The sequence below is a fragment of the Schistocerca gregaria genome, chromosome 1 (assembly GCF_023897955.1).
Source record: "Schistocerca gregaria isolate iqSchGreg1 chromosome 1, iqSchGreg1.2, whole genome shotgun sequence".
NCBI lineage: Eukaryota > Metazoa > Arthropoda > Insecta > Orthoptera > Acrididae > Schistocerca > Schistocerca gregaria.
The window spans coordinates 435832241-435848855 of record NC_064920.1 but is presented as its reverse complement, the minus strand read 5'-3'; the positions used below and the strand labels follow the sequence as shown (position 1 = coordinate 435848855).

At 38.6% G+C, this 16615-nt stretch overlaps 1 protein-coding gene across 1 annotated transcript; it reads left to right on the top strand.

Annotated features, from left to right (window-relative positions):
• The first annotated feature begins 7851 nt into the window (after positions 1-7851).
• LOC126351350 (leucine-rich repeat protein soc-2 homolog) lies at positions 7852-15819 on the top strand. Its single transcript, XM_050002596.1, has one exon. The coding sequence runs from the start codon at positions 8235-8237 to the stop codon at positions 9921-9923; it is 1689 nt and encodes a 562-aa protein (XP_049858553.1). The 5' UTR covers positions 7852-8234; the 3' UTR covers positions 9924-15819.
• The last annotated feature ends 796 nt before the right edge of the window (positions 15820-16615 follow it).

Below are 16615 nucleotides of genomic sequence, written 5' to 3'. Positions count from 1 at the left end.
CTTTGCACTCTTTTGCAGAAAATAATATATGTCCAGTAAATAGTCATCAATCTGGAATGGCAGACATGCAGCTCCCTTTTTTGCTGCCAAATTTAACAAATGGCAGGGACAACCAACAACAAAGAGGTTAGGCATATGATTTTTCAAGAGACCTGCAACTCTGTTTTTCATTCCAACCATTACAGGGGCATTGTCACAACCTATTGACATACAGTTACTGAGTGGAATATTACATTCCTTCAGTGTGTTGAGAAGAAGTGTTCCTATGTTGACACCTGTGGAATCGCCTTCTAAGTTGGGGAGTGATAATAAGGTACTTACAATTTTTTGGGTCGTCTCATTATAAACGGTAACAACTATGGGATATAAATTAGTATCCCCTTTGTTAGTACCGTCTGTTGCAATAGAAAATGGCCATTTTTCAAAATGTCTACGATTTCTTCTTTTTCCTTTTTTGCCATTTCTGCGATAATTGCGACAGTTTTTGTCCTTCCGCAGCTGCACTTTTTCGCTATACTGCTGTCTGGGAACATTTTCCGGAACAGGTGACTCGAATGGGCAGCGCAATTAATCGGCAATTAATCGCTGACACAACTGATATCTAAGATTCTATAAATTATCGCTATGGAACATCGATGAGTTCTCATTCCTGAACTATAAAGAGAACACTTCTCATCAAGGCTGTCTACTCTCCTTTTCGTTACTTTGTAAAAGTGAATAGTCTCCAGGTTTTGCGTTTCCACATTTTTGGGCATACTACACAGTAGTTTAACAGCTCTGTTTTCTATGGAATGTGTTAAAGTAGTGTCTTTTTTTGTGAACCCGTAATGACTGGAGTCTACACAAAGTCTGTTAGCCCGAAATTCATTGGGTATGTATCTTTTAGTTTGCCTCATTGTGACAACCAGGATCAATCCATTTATCCATCACTTGTGCAAATTCTACAATTATCAGTCACCACATTTCGAAGCGTTCTGTTGTCTTATGTAAGAAATCGGAAGCATACTTGGGTGAAGAGTAAATAGTTTCTATCCTTTTTGGGAGAGTCGTTCCATCCTAATCTTCGCCCATGTAAATATAGCCATGCAGAAAATACGTTTTTTAGTCAACTATGTTCTGAATTTTTATTCTGTATTTGCAAGGTTTCTTGGCCAACCAGACCTTGAATCTGCACTTCCCTTTGAAGGGTACCACAGTGCAAGCTGTCTGTCATTTTTCTATAAATATTTCAAAAGTGTCAGACACTGTTGCTGCTAGTCAGCTGCTACCCATTCATCTCTATCTTGATGGTTACCGAAATGAAGTTTCGAAAGGAGGCTATAGAATCCGTCTTGACTCATAACGAAATGAAAAATATCCCCTCCTGTCCTATCTGTTGCCCAAATAGCAGAGGCATCCTCTTGGGCGGTTTAAAAATAAATTGTAGCTCCACCACTATTTTTTGGGCGTTACCACAAAAAAACCAGCAGTCCAGCCACAGCATTCGAAGACAATTGGCGGGTATTGGTATGCTGGCTGCTACAACGACGCTGTTTATACAGCACACAGTGGCCTAGGCCAAGCACTGTAATAATGCAACACACGGGTAAAACGAAGGTCTTACATGATGAGCCAAGCCACTTCAACTCCACAAGGCCGTGGATTTGTTGTTGCAAGAGTGCTTGGAGACAGTGCACTTGTGCAACAAGTGAGCCATGAACCGTTATAAATAACCATTAATTTTAGCAAAGGAGAGAGCAGCCCAGCAGCACCCACAGGGATGAGAAGGCCACTCCAGGCGACTGGGTGATATGGGCTCCATGCAGCTTCTACAAGTCTGGTCTTCCACCATCACACCTTCTGCTAGGGCCAAGTCGTCTTTCTTGGACTTGATGCTTCTCTGCTGGCTGGTTACCTCCTGGTACTGCAGCATCCAGAGTCTTGCTCTGGAGGGCAGCAGAACGAGACCAGGGCGGTACAGCCAACTTTCTGTTTATGTTGGTGCATGCACCTTGTCGCCAAGCTCTGTCATTTGGAGGGTCGAGATCCACTACTGGTGACTGGCTCCCCCTGCAAACAATCTGGAAGTTGCAACAACACTGGCTCCTTCCATGAACAGGCATACCCTGTGGACTGGAGCACTTGCTGCTTTGGAGTCAGCATTCGTGGGCGCCAACATCAAGGGCCAATAGCCTTCACCAATGTCCTCCCTAAATGCTGTGAGATAATGTGGCCAGCACGTCCACTCAGATCCTGTGACTGTAGTCACATAAGTTTTAATGAAATATTTTTATTTTTGATGCTGTTTGTCTAAGATACCAGTGGTCTACTCACATTCCCTGGCACACTATCACGATCCTACCCTGCATGGAAATGGTCCTATATGGCTGGACCATTTAAGCTGGTGTTAACAGTGGGACCTTCATGGCACGCTGGCCTCAAGATGTATAGATGAGGAATCCAAAGAAGCTTTGGGTTCAATCATATCCACATTCTCGTATCCATGGCATTTATCCTTTTCCATTGTACACATTCATGTTCAAGTCTGAGATTTTAGAGTCATAGTATTATCTCTAACATTGTATCATTAATTAGTAAATTCCAGATTTGTTCAGGTCCCACACTATGCCCAAGAGCTCTGGTTGCAGCAAGAAGATCAGGAAGCTACAGTACGGTCTTATCACTCAGTGTCCTTCAAATCGATATGGATAAGGATCTCTTAAAATATCCGACACCACTCTTGCCATAGTAATATTGTTCCTATACAGCTGATCTTGCGTCATTTTAAAAGAAACTGAAATTTCTCTATCACCATTCCCATGAAATTCGCTAATTCTCAGACAGTCTGAAAAACCATACCTCGTGAATTGAGAAATAATTGTCATGAATCCTCCTGATGATTGATGTATAATCACCCCAAACATGTAGTGACAATAAAGCCATAGTAACTGACATAAACCCAACTGACGGTTGAGTAATATTAATCTGAAACATGTGGTGGCAATAAGACCTTATTATCTGACATAAATCCACCTGTTGATCGAAGTATAATCCTCTTAAGACATGTAGTGGAAACAATAATGTAGTGTAAATTCTGAAACACTAAAAAAGGTGTGATCTCTTGTGCTAGTAGTTTTCATTAACTGTGCCTTTGTAACTTAATAATGTGCGGATTTTAAATCCAGAGTGTCATACTGCTAATTTTTGGCAGAAAGACTGACATGTAAAATGTAACAATCTAAGTTCATGTACTTTTTTTATGTGTTGGAAAAAAATAAATTAATATCGTTGGGTACAGAAAATTCTATTTTTCACTCAAGTCTAACTTAAAATACTCCCATTTAAATTCTGTTTCTCCTTATGAAGTGGTAATTTCACATATTAATATACTTAGCGTGTTGCAGGGAGAACACACCAACTGACGAAATTATTTGTGAATGGCCATAAAGGCATTCAATATCAATTATCGACACTTGTAACTCAGACATAATACAGCAAAGTACTGGGCAGTCATAATTTAAAGTGTAGCTGTTCATGGAGATCCAGTGTGGACTGTAATTATCACATGGCAGCAAAAGTTTGGCAGATATTCTAAATTTTCAATGTGGAACCGAACGACATTGGAAAAAAATTAATTCTAATTTTGTAAATCTGGCGCTGTGAATTAAGAAAGACGAACAGAAATGTTTCCATATGTAGTGGATTAGCAACGAGACATGGACATAAAATGTCAGACAAATGAAAATGGCACGATGTTGAATTTATTATTAACCGCCACTTATACAGTTTTTTCAGCATGAGCACCATAGACACCAATGAGAATTTGCATTCGTTAAAACACTGTGATCAACTGTTGCTCACAGCAGTTCTGGTGGAATCTTAGCAATATGTTCCTGTATACTGGCATTCAGATCAGACAGTGACCGAATATGTCCGTAGTCAATGCGTTCTTTTAGATATCCCAGAGCCAAAAATCACATGGGTTAAGATCAGGAGAAATTGCAGGTTACGCAACTTGAAAATTTCTAGAGATATCAATTTCGTGGATGGCTGCATTAAGCAGATCTTTCACTGGGCGAGTGACATGAGGAGTTGCTCGATTTTGCATGAAAACAGTGGTTACCACACAGTAGCGCTCTTCCAAAGCAGAAATCGCATGCTTTACAAGGAGGTCTCAGTACCATGCTGTTGCCACAGTGCACTTGACAGGCCCTCTGGGTGTATTCTCTCCAAAGAGAAATGGACCAAGAATAAAGGTGCTTGTTCATCAATACCACACAGCCACATATGGAGAGTTCAATTGCTCTTTTTCCACAACATGCGGTTCAACAGTACTCCAATTCGTCAGTTTGTGTATTCACTACATCTTGTAATGTTAAAAGTGCCTTGTCACTCCATATAATATTACAAAGCTGGTATCTGTACAGATACCACTGGTGATCTTGTAGCTCTTGAAGAATGAAATTATGATGAAATCCAGACCTTCAGCTGCTTGCAGTCGTTGAGGAACATCAACGGAGACAGTTGAGATACGTCCCTGTATCGCACCATTGTCTGTGTCCTCAGTGTCTCAGTCGGCGCCGGCACTGTAGCTCAGCATGCTCGGTCACAGGGTTAGCTATCCTCTGTAATAAAAAAACTGAGTAAACGGATCAACAAAGAACTGAATGGGTGTCATCGGCCGTCTACCCCAAATAAATTCAACGAATAATATAGAACAAATTGAGATCTACAAAAAAGAGGTCGGTTAGAGCATCTGCCATGTAAGCAGGAGGTCCCAGGTTCGAGTCCCGATCGGGGCACACAATTTTCGAGCGTCCCAGCTGATATTTATCAACTCCTGTAAGCAGCTAAAGGTCTGGGTTTCATTATAATTCCAGATAATATTATCTGGTCACATGTCATCAACTTTGATCCCTGCTAGAAACTGAAGAGCAAATTCAGAACATTGTGCGAATGATGAGGTTTCAGTTGCTGCACCGTCTGGATCATGTATGGGTACCGTTAGAAAATAGACGGCAAAGCTTTCCATACTGTTCACCAAGGGGCAGACAATTCTTGTGTTGTTGCATGAGCACTACCACTACTGGGGCAAATTCTGCATGGTAAGTTACAGCGACACAAAACCTGTCAATAAATTCCACTAGGATAGAACACCTTCCTCATCCAGATGCCACACCAAGCTCACACATATTTTCGAATTTCGTTATCATCTTCTTTAAACCTTTTAATGGCATCGGTCCTCTCCTCAGATTTGCCATAGGCAACACTCACACAATGCAACACTGTAATTGCTGCTGTCCACATAAACTGTTTCATCGATAGCACACAGTCTCTCTGCTCGACAGTCATAGTGTTTATTCATGTTATGGCTTGTGAAATAACAGTGTGGATGTCATACAATGTCATACAGAGAGTGTACAGCACCAGATTTGCACCTTGTGGCCAAAATTGGAATTATTTTTATTCCAGCATAAATCGGTTCCGCATTAACGCATTAGAATATCTACGAAGTTTCGCTTCCACACGATAATTACTACCCAAACAGAGCCTCCATGTGAAGCTGCACTTTACCTAAGTTTCTGAAAGTAACACTGAAGTTCACGGCAACAGGAAGAAGTTATAAAGATTTAGAAGCGTCGACTAACGTCCCAGCAGGCATTTAGCGAAATAGAACGTAATACGAACTAAGCTATATTCACATATCTGATAACTCAATATGTTCTAATACTACTTATATCCTAATACACTCCTGGAAATGGAAAAAAGAACACATTGACACCGGTGTGTCAGACCCACCATACTTGCTCCGGACACTGCGAGAGGGCTGCACAAGCAATGATCACACGCACGGCACAGCGGACACACCAGGAACCGTGGTGTTGGCCGTCGAATGGCGCTAGCTGCGCAGCATTTGTGCACCGCCGCCGTCAGTGTCAGCCAGTTTCCCGTGGCATACGGAGCTCCATCGCAGTCTTTAACACTGGTAGCATGCCGCGACAGCGTGGACGTGAACCGTATGTGCAGTTGACGGACTTTGAGCGAGGGCGTGTAGTGGGCATGCGGGAGGCCGGGTGGACGAACCGCCGAATTGCTCAACACGTGGGGCGTGAGGTCTACACAGTACATCGATGTTGTCGCCAGTGGTCGGCGGAAGGTGCACGTGCCCGTCGACCTGGGACCGGACCGCAGCGACGCACGGATGCACGCCAAGACCGTAGGATCCTACGCAGTGCCGTAGGGGACCGCACCGCCACTTCCCAGCAAATTAGGGACACTGTTACTCCTGGGGTATCGGCGAGGACCATTCGCAACCGTCTCCATGAAGCTGGGCTACGGTCCCGCATACCGTTAGGCCGTCTTCCGCTCACGCCCCAACATCGTGCAGCCCGCCTCCAGTGGTGTCGCGACAGGCGTGAATGGAGGGACGAATGGAGACGTGTCGTCTTCAGCGATGAGAGTCGCTTCAGCCTTGGTGCCAATGATGGTCGTATGCGTGTTTGGCGCCGTGCAGGTGAGCGCCACAATCAGGACTGCATACGACCGAGGCACACAGCGCCAACACCCGGCATCATGGTGTGGGGAGCGATCTCCTACACTGGCCGTACACCTCTTGTGATCGTCGAGGGGACACTGAATAGTGCACGGTACATCCAAACCGTCATCGAACCCATCGTTCTATCATTCCTAGATCGGCAAGGGAACTTGCTGTTCCAACAGGACAATGCACGTCCGCATGTATCCCGTGCCACCCAACGTGCTCTAGAAGGTGTAAGTCAACTACCCTGGCCAGCAAGATCTCCAGATCTGTCCCCCATTGAGCATGTTTGGGACTGGATGAATCGTCGTCTCACGCGGTCTACACGTCCAGCACGAACGCTGGTCCAACTGAGGCGCCAGGTGGAAATGGCATGGCAAGCCGTTCCACAGGACTACATCCAGCATCTCTACGATCGTCTCCATGGGAGAATAGCAGCCTGCATTGCTGCGAAAGGTGGATATACACTGTACTAGTGCCGACATTGTGCATGCTCTGTTGCCTGTGTCTATGTGCCTGTGGTTCTGTCAGTGTGATCATGTGATGTATCTGACCCCAGGAATGTGTCCATAAAGTTTCCCCTACCTGGGACAATGAATTCACGGTGTTCTTATTTCAATTTCCAGGAGTGTACATTCCACATATTCTAACAGATCAAAGGAGTGGCTAATATGGTATCTTTTACTTTGTTCCTGACTATCTGGGGACTTTTCAGTTCCCTGCTTGAAGTCTACTAGCAACCTGTTACAGATTCTTAGAATTACAAGCATCTAGCATCGTATCCCAATTGCTATATTTTTTCCTTTTAACTTTACACTGGCATATATGGCCCCTATGTATTTCAGTAAATACAGCAGTGAACTCTCTAGAACAAGACGAGAGACATCAGTCTGAACAAACAACCGACTCAGACACGTTTCAAGTCAGATTTGCGGTGATTTCCAGTCCACATGTTGTGTTGTATGTGTGCACATTCGATTCGCGCTCACAACCTTATGTTGCTCATAATTCCAATTCCAGGATTTCGTACAGTTCGTATCTGCGACATCTCCTCTCCACACGCTACGATCAGTCAACACAGAAGAAATATGCGCGGACTTAGTTATGAGATTCTGTATAATTGTAACAGTCTCACTAGACGATAAAATTATTATACTGCTATAGTATATTAATCATGTCGAGAAAAATTCAGAAATGGAATCTGTTTTGAGAATTATTTTCCAGAACATTTCTCCGACGATCATGGTTGAAGAAATCATGCGGATGACATGTCTTAGTAAGAACTGGCAACGTCGACTGCCTCGGTTCATCTCTCTCTATCTGTCAATTCTGTAGTTGTTTGGATTATGGCACGCTATGTCAGAGGTGTTTCATATTGAGATCTAATATCTTTGGGCACGAAATACGCAGTAAGGTTAATTGAGGCGTCAGGAACTGAAATTGTGTTCTGTTAGAATTCTGCTGTCGTTTTTGGGTTTTTAAAAGTGATGCTCAACGAGGTTTAAAAGTTATTGGTGACATTATATTGACAGTGCTGTTGTGTTGGCTTGGAGCGTCGTCGTTCTAAAAAAAATGGCAATAGCCCTACAGAAGCACACTATTTGTGTTTGTGAAAGCCGTTGTCGTTAGTGCGTGCAACGTGAAGTTCAGAAGTGGAAATAAAAAGCGGCTGCCTAGAAGATACAGTAGCTTTTTCCAGTGGTTGCAAGCCGCAATAATGCCGGAATCATCGGAACAGGCGTCAGGATCGTCCATCAACGCTTCTTCTAAGGACGGTAAGGAAAGTGTGAAAGAGAAGAAACTGTCTTCCGGATCTTTAGGCAGCGGTGATGGTGCTCGACCGAAGGTTGTCACCGTAAAACATCCAGAATCAAACAAACCCAAACCTACTGTGAAGAAAAATAAGCCAATATTAGCCGATCTGGATGTTGCGAAGGACTTTTTAAGATGCAAAGAAGGAGGCGTACCCAGACTGGATTTGAGTAAGTCAAGTATAACACAGCTTCCTGCAACAGTCCGTGATCTGACACATCTGGTAGAGTTTTATTTGTATGGCAATAAGTTGGCAACTTTGCCTCCAGAAATTGGTTGCTTAGTAAATTTGCAGACACTTGCACTGAGTGAAAATTCATTGACAAGCTTGCCGGATTCCCTAGCAGGCTTAAAATCTCTTAAAGTTCTAGACTTGAGACACAACAAATTGAATGAAATACCGGATGTTGTGTACAAATTGACCTCTTTGACGACATTGTTTCTAAGATTTAACAGAATAAAAGTGGTTGGAGATGGAATTAGAAACCTGACAAATTTAACAATGTTAAGTCTCAGAGAAAATAAGATAAAAGAACTTCCTGCAGGTATTGGGAAGTTAGTTAATCTTGTAACATTTGACGTATCACATAATCATCTTGAGCACCTTCCTGAGGAGATAGGAAATTGTGTCCAGCTTTCCACATTAGATCTTCAACACAATGATCTTTTAGATATACCAGAATCTATTGGAAATTTACAGGCATTGATCAGGCTTGGTCTTCGATACAATCAACTCACAGCTGTCCCAAAATCATTAAGTAACTGTGTTCACATGGATGAATTTAATGTGGAAGGTAATAATATATCACAACTTCCTGATGGGTTATTATCTAGCCTCTCATGTTTAACAAGTATTACATTGTCCAGAAATGGTTTTACATCATATCCAGCAGGTGGCCCAGCACAGTTTACAAATGTAGATTCCATTAATTTGGAACATAATCAAATAGATAAAATCCCATATGGCATATTTTCTCGTGCAAAACACCTTACAAAATTAAATATGAAAGAAAACCAACTTACATCACTACCCCTGGATGTTGGAACATGGACAAATATGGTGGAGCTGAATCTTGGCACTAACCAGCTAACAAAAATTCCAGATGACATCCAGTATCTTCATTCATTGGAAGTGCTGATACTTTCAAATAACCTATTGAAAAGGATTCCTGCTAGTATTGGTAATTTGAGGAAACTCAGAGTTTTAGACTTAGAAGAGAACAAAATTGATGTTTTGCCAAATGAGATAGGATTTTTAAAAGATTTGCAGAAACTAATTCTTCAGTCAAATCAAGTGACAACATTACCAAGAGCTATAGGGCATTTAACCAATTTGGATTATTTAAGTGTTGGTGAAAATAATTTAAGTTATTTACCAGAAGAAATTGGTACCTTGGAAAATTTGGAATCATTGTACATTAATGATAACCCAAACCTCCATAACTTACCATTTGAATTGGCACTTTGCAGCAATCTTCAAATAATGAGTATTGAAAACTGTCCATTGACCCAAATACCTCCGGAAATTGTAGCTGGTGGTCCATCACTGGTAATACATTTTCTAAAAATGCAAGGACCATATCGTGCAATGTGAATGTGAAATAGGCTTGTTCTTGTGGAGCGCAATCTTTCTTATGTATAGTGATGCATTTTAATGTATTTATGTGGTCATTATGTAATAAGGAAACTAATGGTATGGTCTGAAGACTACCTTTTAGATTCAGACCTAATCAATTTCTTTTCTTTGATATGTTTGAAGCCAAATGTGATGTAAGATTTATTTTTTAATATTGTATTCCTTAACTTTAATTTGTTAAATTTGTTATAGGTATTGTTAATACATATGTATGTTGAGCGGATTTGTTGTTTCATTTTAGTGCAATTGAGAATGAGATTTCTTTTGTAATTCTGATCATATACTTCCAGCGGAGTTTTGTTTTGTGACCTTTATATTCTGATGAGAAAAGCCATAAAAACTCTTAAACTGTACAGTTAATAAATCAATGATTTGTCGATTCAAGACAAATTAGCATTTTGTTTTATCATATGTGTGATAAAATAACAAATGCACTAAGTGTAATGTATTCCTCCCCACATTTCGCACATGGCTAGATTTAAAAGTATTTCAGTTTAACGAGTGATGATGGATGTTTATTATTTTTATTACTGTATTGTTTTACTACAGTGTAAAGTCTTTAGAGCTTATATGTGCAATCATTTTATAGAATTCATTTTATAAGTTGTATCTGTATACATTTGTTTCCTTAGTATATGTAAAAAGGGAGGAAAAAATAATTGGCTGCTAAAATAGAGAAGACCAAATCCCAGACAAATCACACAATTTCCTCTATGTAGATATGAAACATTGAAAAACCAGCAGTGGCGGAACTACTGTTTCTACTTAAAATGCCCAAGATTGTGGCTCATGTTGTCACTAAACAAGGTGCAGATTATGTTTGGACTGCAGTCTGTGTCCTGTTATGCCAGCCATCAGAAGTAAAATTTTTGTATGTTTTCCAAAGAATTGTCATATTACTTCAGATTTAAACTAATAATCATGGCAGTAAGAAAAGCAGATTAATGTAGACAGGTATCTTAGGTCAACTTTGTAGAGTAGTGCATTTCTGATAGTGGGCACATGTGCTTTGGGATTTGGTCTATTTTTTACACCATGAAGATGAAACGGATTGCTTCAATAACGGATCAGGCTCAGATAGTACCATATTAGTACTGTAGTACAAATTACACGATTCGTGTACATCATACCTCTTGTTGGTGCCATGTATGTATCACCCAAGTCTTCGGTGTTGAAATTTAACATGGTTTAGGATACCTCCACTACCACTGTAAAATTCAGCACTTGATGTTAGAATGGTACTGAACAACTCATGTCATATTTTTCTGTGAATGTTTGAAACTGAGACAGTATAATTGCTTCATGTACATATTTTATTTTCCCCCTTTACATACTTTTAGCACTAGGTAAATTATTATTAAGTTTCTTGTGCACTGTGTTGTAAATATGTTTTTAAATTGCTATTTTTTGTATGTTCTTGCAGATGTTAACAATTTTTACTCTTTTTTTTTTTTTTTATATGTGATAAACTTGAGTTACGGACAAGTAGTGTGCTAAGTAGGCTACTTTTTAAGAGCTGTGCCAATCTAATGCATTTGTGAAAAACATACTCTTTTTTGGAAGACTGATCATCTAAATATTAACATGTATTACATCTATAATAGATTGGTAGGGGTATGTGTCTGATGATATTTGTGATAAGGCGGTGATTGAATATGAATGGAAACTGCTACAGGAAAATGAATCGTGAATTTTTGAACAATTTGACAAAAAATTGTTATGTTTTAAGTATTTTCTGCTGGCAGGTAAACATATTTGCAGTATTTGCTTCTTATACTGTGGTCCTTCAGTGTTTTCACACTTTATACCAAAGCAAATGTCTCATGTGTGTGATGAGTGATATACTTGGAACTTGACTGAAAAGTACTAGATAGACATTCGTGTAGTTATCTGTTGTTATAAGCTTCTGTTCTCTCTCTCTCTCTCTCTCTCTCTCTCTCTCTCTCTCTCTCTCTGTGTGTGTGTGTGTGTGTGTGTGTGTGTGTGTGTGTGTGTGTGTGTGTGTGTGTGTGTGTGTGTGTGTTCTGCAGTTGCAGTGTTGTCCATTTATTCGCGTGTTGTTGTAACAAAAGAGTAAAAAAAAGAGTTTTTTTGTCACTATTTGTGGTTTAATTCTTTTTCAGTTGACTTAAATGTTTTAATGTGTTACTCCTAATGTTTCAATGTACAGTCTTTAACATTTGTATATTTTGTATATAAACTATTGAAGGACTGTTTACATCACTGTAGAATATAATTGTTATTCACTAGAGCGTTCTTATACTTTTTCTTACATAACTGTACTACACCTTCAATACCACTACTACTACTTCTGTGCAGAGTGTAAACTTGTGACATTACAACAACATTTATTAAAGGCAACTGTTTAATGGAATTGATATTTTGATGTTATACATTGTATAAATCCATTTTACTGCAGTAATCCTTATACATGTTGGAATTTCTATGTGTTGTCATGTTACATTAAATGGTGAGTTTCTGGCACTTAGCTCATTTCTGAAGTTTGTGTGACACCTAGATAATTTCATGACCAGGAAAAGTGCAATAAATGTCTGCTTTGGAACATTTTGAAGATGTTTATCAATTGTATAGCATGCATTAGTTTATTGTTCTTCACAATCAGCAGACCTTTTCTGAATACCTATTTTATATGGTTGGTGTTTTTTGAATTTTAGGTACTTTATTAAGAGAAGTTATTGGTAGGTGCTCTGTGACTGTCAAGATGTAAATGAGTTGCATCGGTTTTAAGACCTTTGCCTAATTGAGAAACGGCATGAAAAGAATGTAGATATTAAAAAAAATTAAAATAGTAAATTTAACTTGTTGCTGTGTCAAGAAATAAGCTTTTTTCTTGTGTTCTCATTGTAGTAATAACTGAAGGAAAAACTATTTGTCTGTTTCTAGTTGCAATGTACTTGGTCCCACTACCTTTAAAACTGTGCACATACAAGTTTTAGATATTTCAATCAAAACAAGTAATTGATGTCTTAAAATTATTTTCCAGCTCTTATTACTATTATTTTTCTCCCCAACTAGAGACTGTATGAATGCATCAATGCAAGGGGATTATGATTAAATATTTTGTTGAAATTGTAATAATGATGCAGAATGAAATTGTACGAGTATTTAAAGTAGTGAAAACTGTGCCAGTTATGATGCTGCTGTTACTGCACTGAAATGGCAAGTCACCATATTATTTGAATTACTACTTTGGAATGGTGCTGAAACTTTTTGAATGCAAATGATTGGCTGTGCTATGCAAGATAGAGAGAAAATGTATTTATATTTCGATTTGTTGTTGCAATATTTCTGTAAGCACGAAATGTATGTAACTATGTCCAAAGCCACACAGTGATAACACGTACAGATTCTGTAACAAGTGGAGGTAACTTAATAACTTGCTTAAATCAGTGACACTACAACATACATACACACACATTTTCTGTCTGAGTGGTGATATTGAGACTGCTGATAATTATCATTAGTAATAAAACAAAAATGGTGAAGAAATAGATTTTGAAGAATAGACCCATAGAAAGTATCTGATACTGTATTCCAGGTGGGCAAATATTGCAAAACGGAACATATTTTAAAACATAAAAATTTACTGATTCCCCACATGTTTGCAGTTATATCTTAAATTTTTATGTGAGGATCAAAGCAGAAATGTGGTTTTTGTACATTGCAAATTTGATAGATATGTAAGTATAGATGAAAAATCCACACAAAGGTAATAAAAGTATTCTTGTTTTAAGTACCTTATATTTCAACTGTTGATGTTTCTCTGTCAGTGTCTGTTGAGAAGTAGTCTTAACTTGAAGTATCCTTTTAAGTGAGAGCACACATTTCTGTCATTCTCAGTTGTATGTGTTAAAGAATGTACATAGGACTAGCATACAGTTAGTTGCCAACTTGTATTACTGATTTTAAATGATTCCTTAACAATTTTGTACTTTTTAAAATTTTGTTTCAGTAGGTATGTTATATTCTTCTGTGACTGTTGGATATGCTCTGTAGTAAAAGCAAAACTTTTCTGTTTTATAAAGCTGATGAACTGCTCTCAGTGTACTACTTATACTATTTGTATTTTGTAGTGTTTGGCTCTCGTAGTCCACAAGAGTGTTTCAACCATTTCACTCCGCGAAGCCATTGTAATTTAAGGTGAATTATGTAGCTTCATTTTGATTGTGAGTTTGTTGTTGATATTGCATTTTAACTTTTATGAATCTCTTGTCCTCAATCTTTAATGCTGCTCATGTAGCTTGACAGACTTTGAATATTTTCCTGTTCTCTAATGTATCACCCACTGAAATTTTTATTTTCTAAGCATAAAGAAGACTGATTAAAGAGTGAGGCACTAAGGTAGGAATTACTCTGAACAATGGATAATTTAGGTTTATTCGGTTTAGGCAAAAACATTTTAACATACTGGTCTTAGTCATATTTGGTGCACCTGTCATAGTGTTTCCTCTTCAGCAGTCTGAAACTGCAACTAATGCCAGTGTACCAGGTAGTAGCCACATAGTGCCAACTCAGCCTCGCAACATTGGCTTAGAAGCTTCCTGAGAAGATGCAGAGTTGATACTAGCATATGCAGCCACTTGGTAGGCAATCAGTCGTAGCCCGACAAAATATTGTGGGGTGAATGATTTTGTTACTAGAAAATTTGCGAACACCCATACATGTTAATGCTGCTCCAAGAGCAATGTAGTTTTGTTAGCATGAAAGTTGCTTTAAATTGGACTAATACCAGCTGACTGGAGAAAAGTGGAATGGAAAATAAAATAAAATATTTGCAGGTAAATGAATCTGTAAGCAACTAATTTCCTTTTTGGTATTTTCAAGAAAAGTAATTTTCAGAGTGGTGTTCAGTGAAAATCTGTTTCCTTCTGAAGTGTTTTATCTGAGTTACAAATAAGATCCATTATTGTCCATGTCGTGTTTCTTTCATTCAGTCCCCCCCCCCCCACATACAATAGCACCAGTTTCTATCATTTCAACAACATGGTCTCTGCCTCATTTCACTGTTTCCATCTCTGACATCACTACCTTATATTTGTGCACAGTTGTTGAAACCACCAGAAGCTATCACCATCAGAATGAGAGGCCCAAGATGTAATTACAGAAATCAAAAATGGTCGCCACCTGATAGCTGTGTAGATGGATATGTGTGGGTATGATTTTTAATGTGTTGCAGTGTGGTCCCCACATGATAGTCATGATTGTCACAAGTGTGTTGGCTTTTTGTGACAGTTAACATCCATAAGACACCACCATTGCAGATGGCTATTTTGCATTGTCTCCTATCATTCCCACTGTTACACAGACATTCTTTTATGCTGCAGTTGAAAGCGAAGTATGCTCAAACCCTGTCAACTTTTTCCTGTTACCCTTTTTTTTTTAATTTGATGTGTAGTTTGCTGTGTATTGTAACAGTTACTGCATTAGTATTATTACATCCAATTATTGCAACTAGTGGTTTGAAATTTATAAGACAGTTTCAGGGTTGGTTAAGCACTCTATATTTTAAAGGCAAAATCAGTCCCTGAGAATGATACGAAATGTGTACTGAAAAAAAAAATCACTTAAGATAAAGATTGAAAGTATATTTTTAGAATACTGCTGTTATATATTATGTAGAAATACACTGTAAAGTGTGTATTATATGTGAATTGTTATTTGCTTACGATCTCTATAGTGCCAATAAAATATATTGAGGATCATGTATAACTGTTGGAGTTCCAAAGTTGATGTGTGTGCTATACAGATTAACATCTACATTTAAATATATATGTTTGAAATGTATAAACGTTGATTATGAAATATATCTGTATCGTACTGCTTCAGAAGCTAATTCTTGCAAATTATTTTTCCTTGGCATATATTGCTGTCAGTCCTTATGTAGCATCTGTGTGCAAAACAGAAAACATTTTCCGTAGTACCTTCACACAACAGTGTGTCCCCAGATGTTAATTTTAAGGTGACTCAGTACTCCTGCCTTTGAGAACAACTTCTGAACAGGCTTTTTTCCCCCCACCTCGGTCTATTTGTTATACATATTTTGGGGGACCTGTATCTTCTAGCATCTTCTGTTAAGATTTTGAAATTATAAAAGCAGCTGTGCACATGATGTGCAATATATTTCTTACAAATTATTCTGTTGGAATATATTTATCATTTTTGACACTGAGCAGATAAACCAGCCACAAATGTGCGATAATTTTTTACTTATAATTTTCTTCAGTGAAGTTGACTGGATATATATTAATGAGAGATGGATCCAAACACATTCTTCTGTGGTACTTCCTTAATAAGTGTCATCCTAATAAATCACAGGCTGGCCTTTTTCCATTCTTACTATGTCAAGTGTTTAGTTTATTTTAAAGCACTTTGTTGTACTACAGTTGTGTGATTGAAGTTATTTATCAATGATCAGATACTGAAACAGTACTCGCAACTTTTCTCTACTTACATGCGTTACTTTGCATTTGCTTACATCTAAATAGTCACAATTAGTTTCAAGAGATCATTTAATCTGGAATAGTACCAGTACTACTAATATAGCTACTGACCTTGTAAATAATTGAATACAAATAACAACTAACCTAGTAGTAGAAGCATAGAGTTGTTAAAATGCACACAAACAACAC

Excerpts from the sequence above, each read along its gene's own strand:
- LOC126351350 (XM_050002596.1), top strand. The coding sequence starts at position 8,235 with ATGCCGGAATCATCGGAACAGGCGTCAGGATCGTCCATCAACGCTTCT.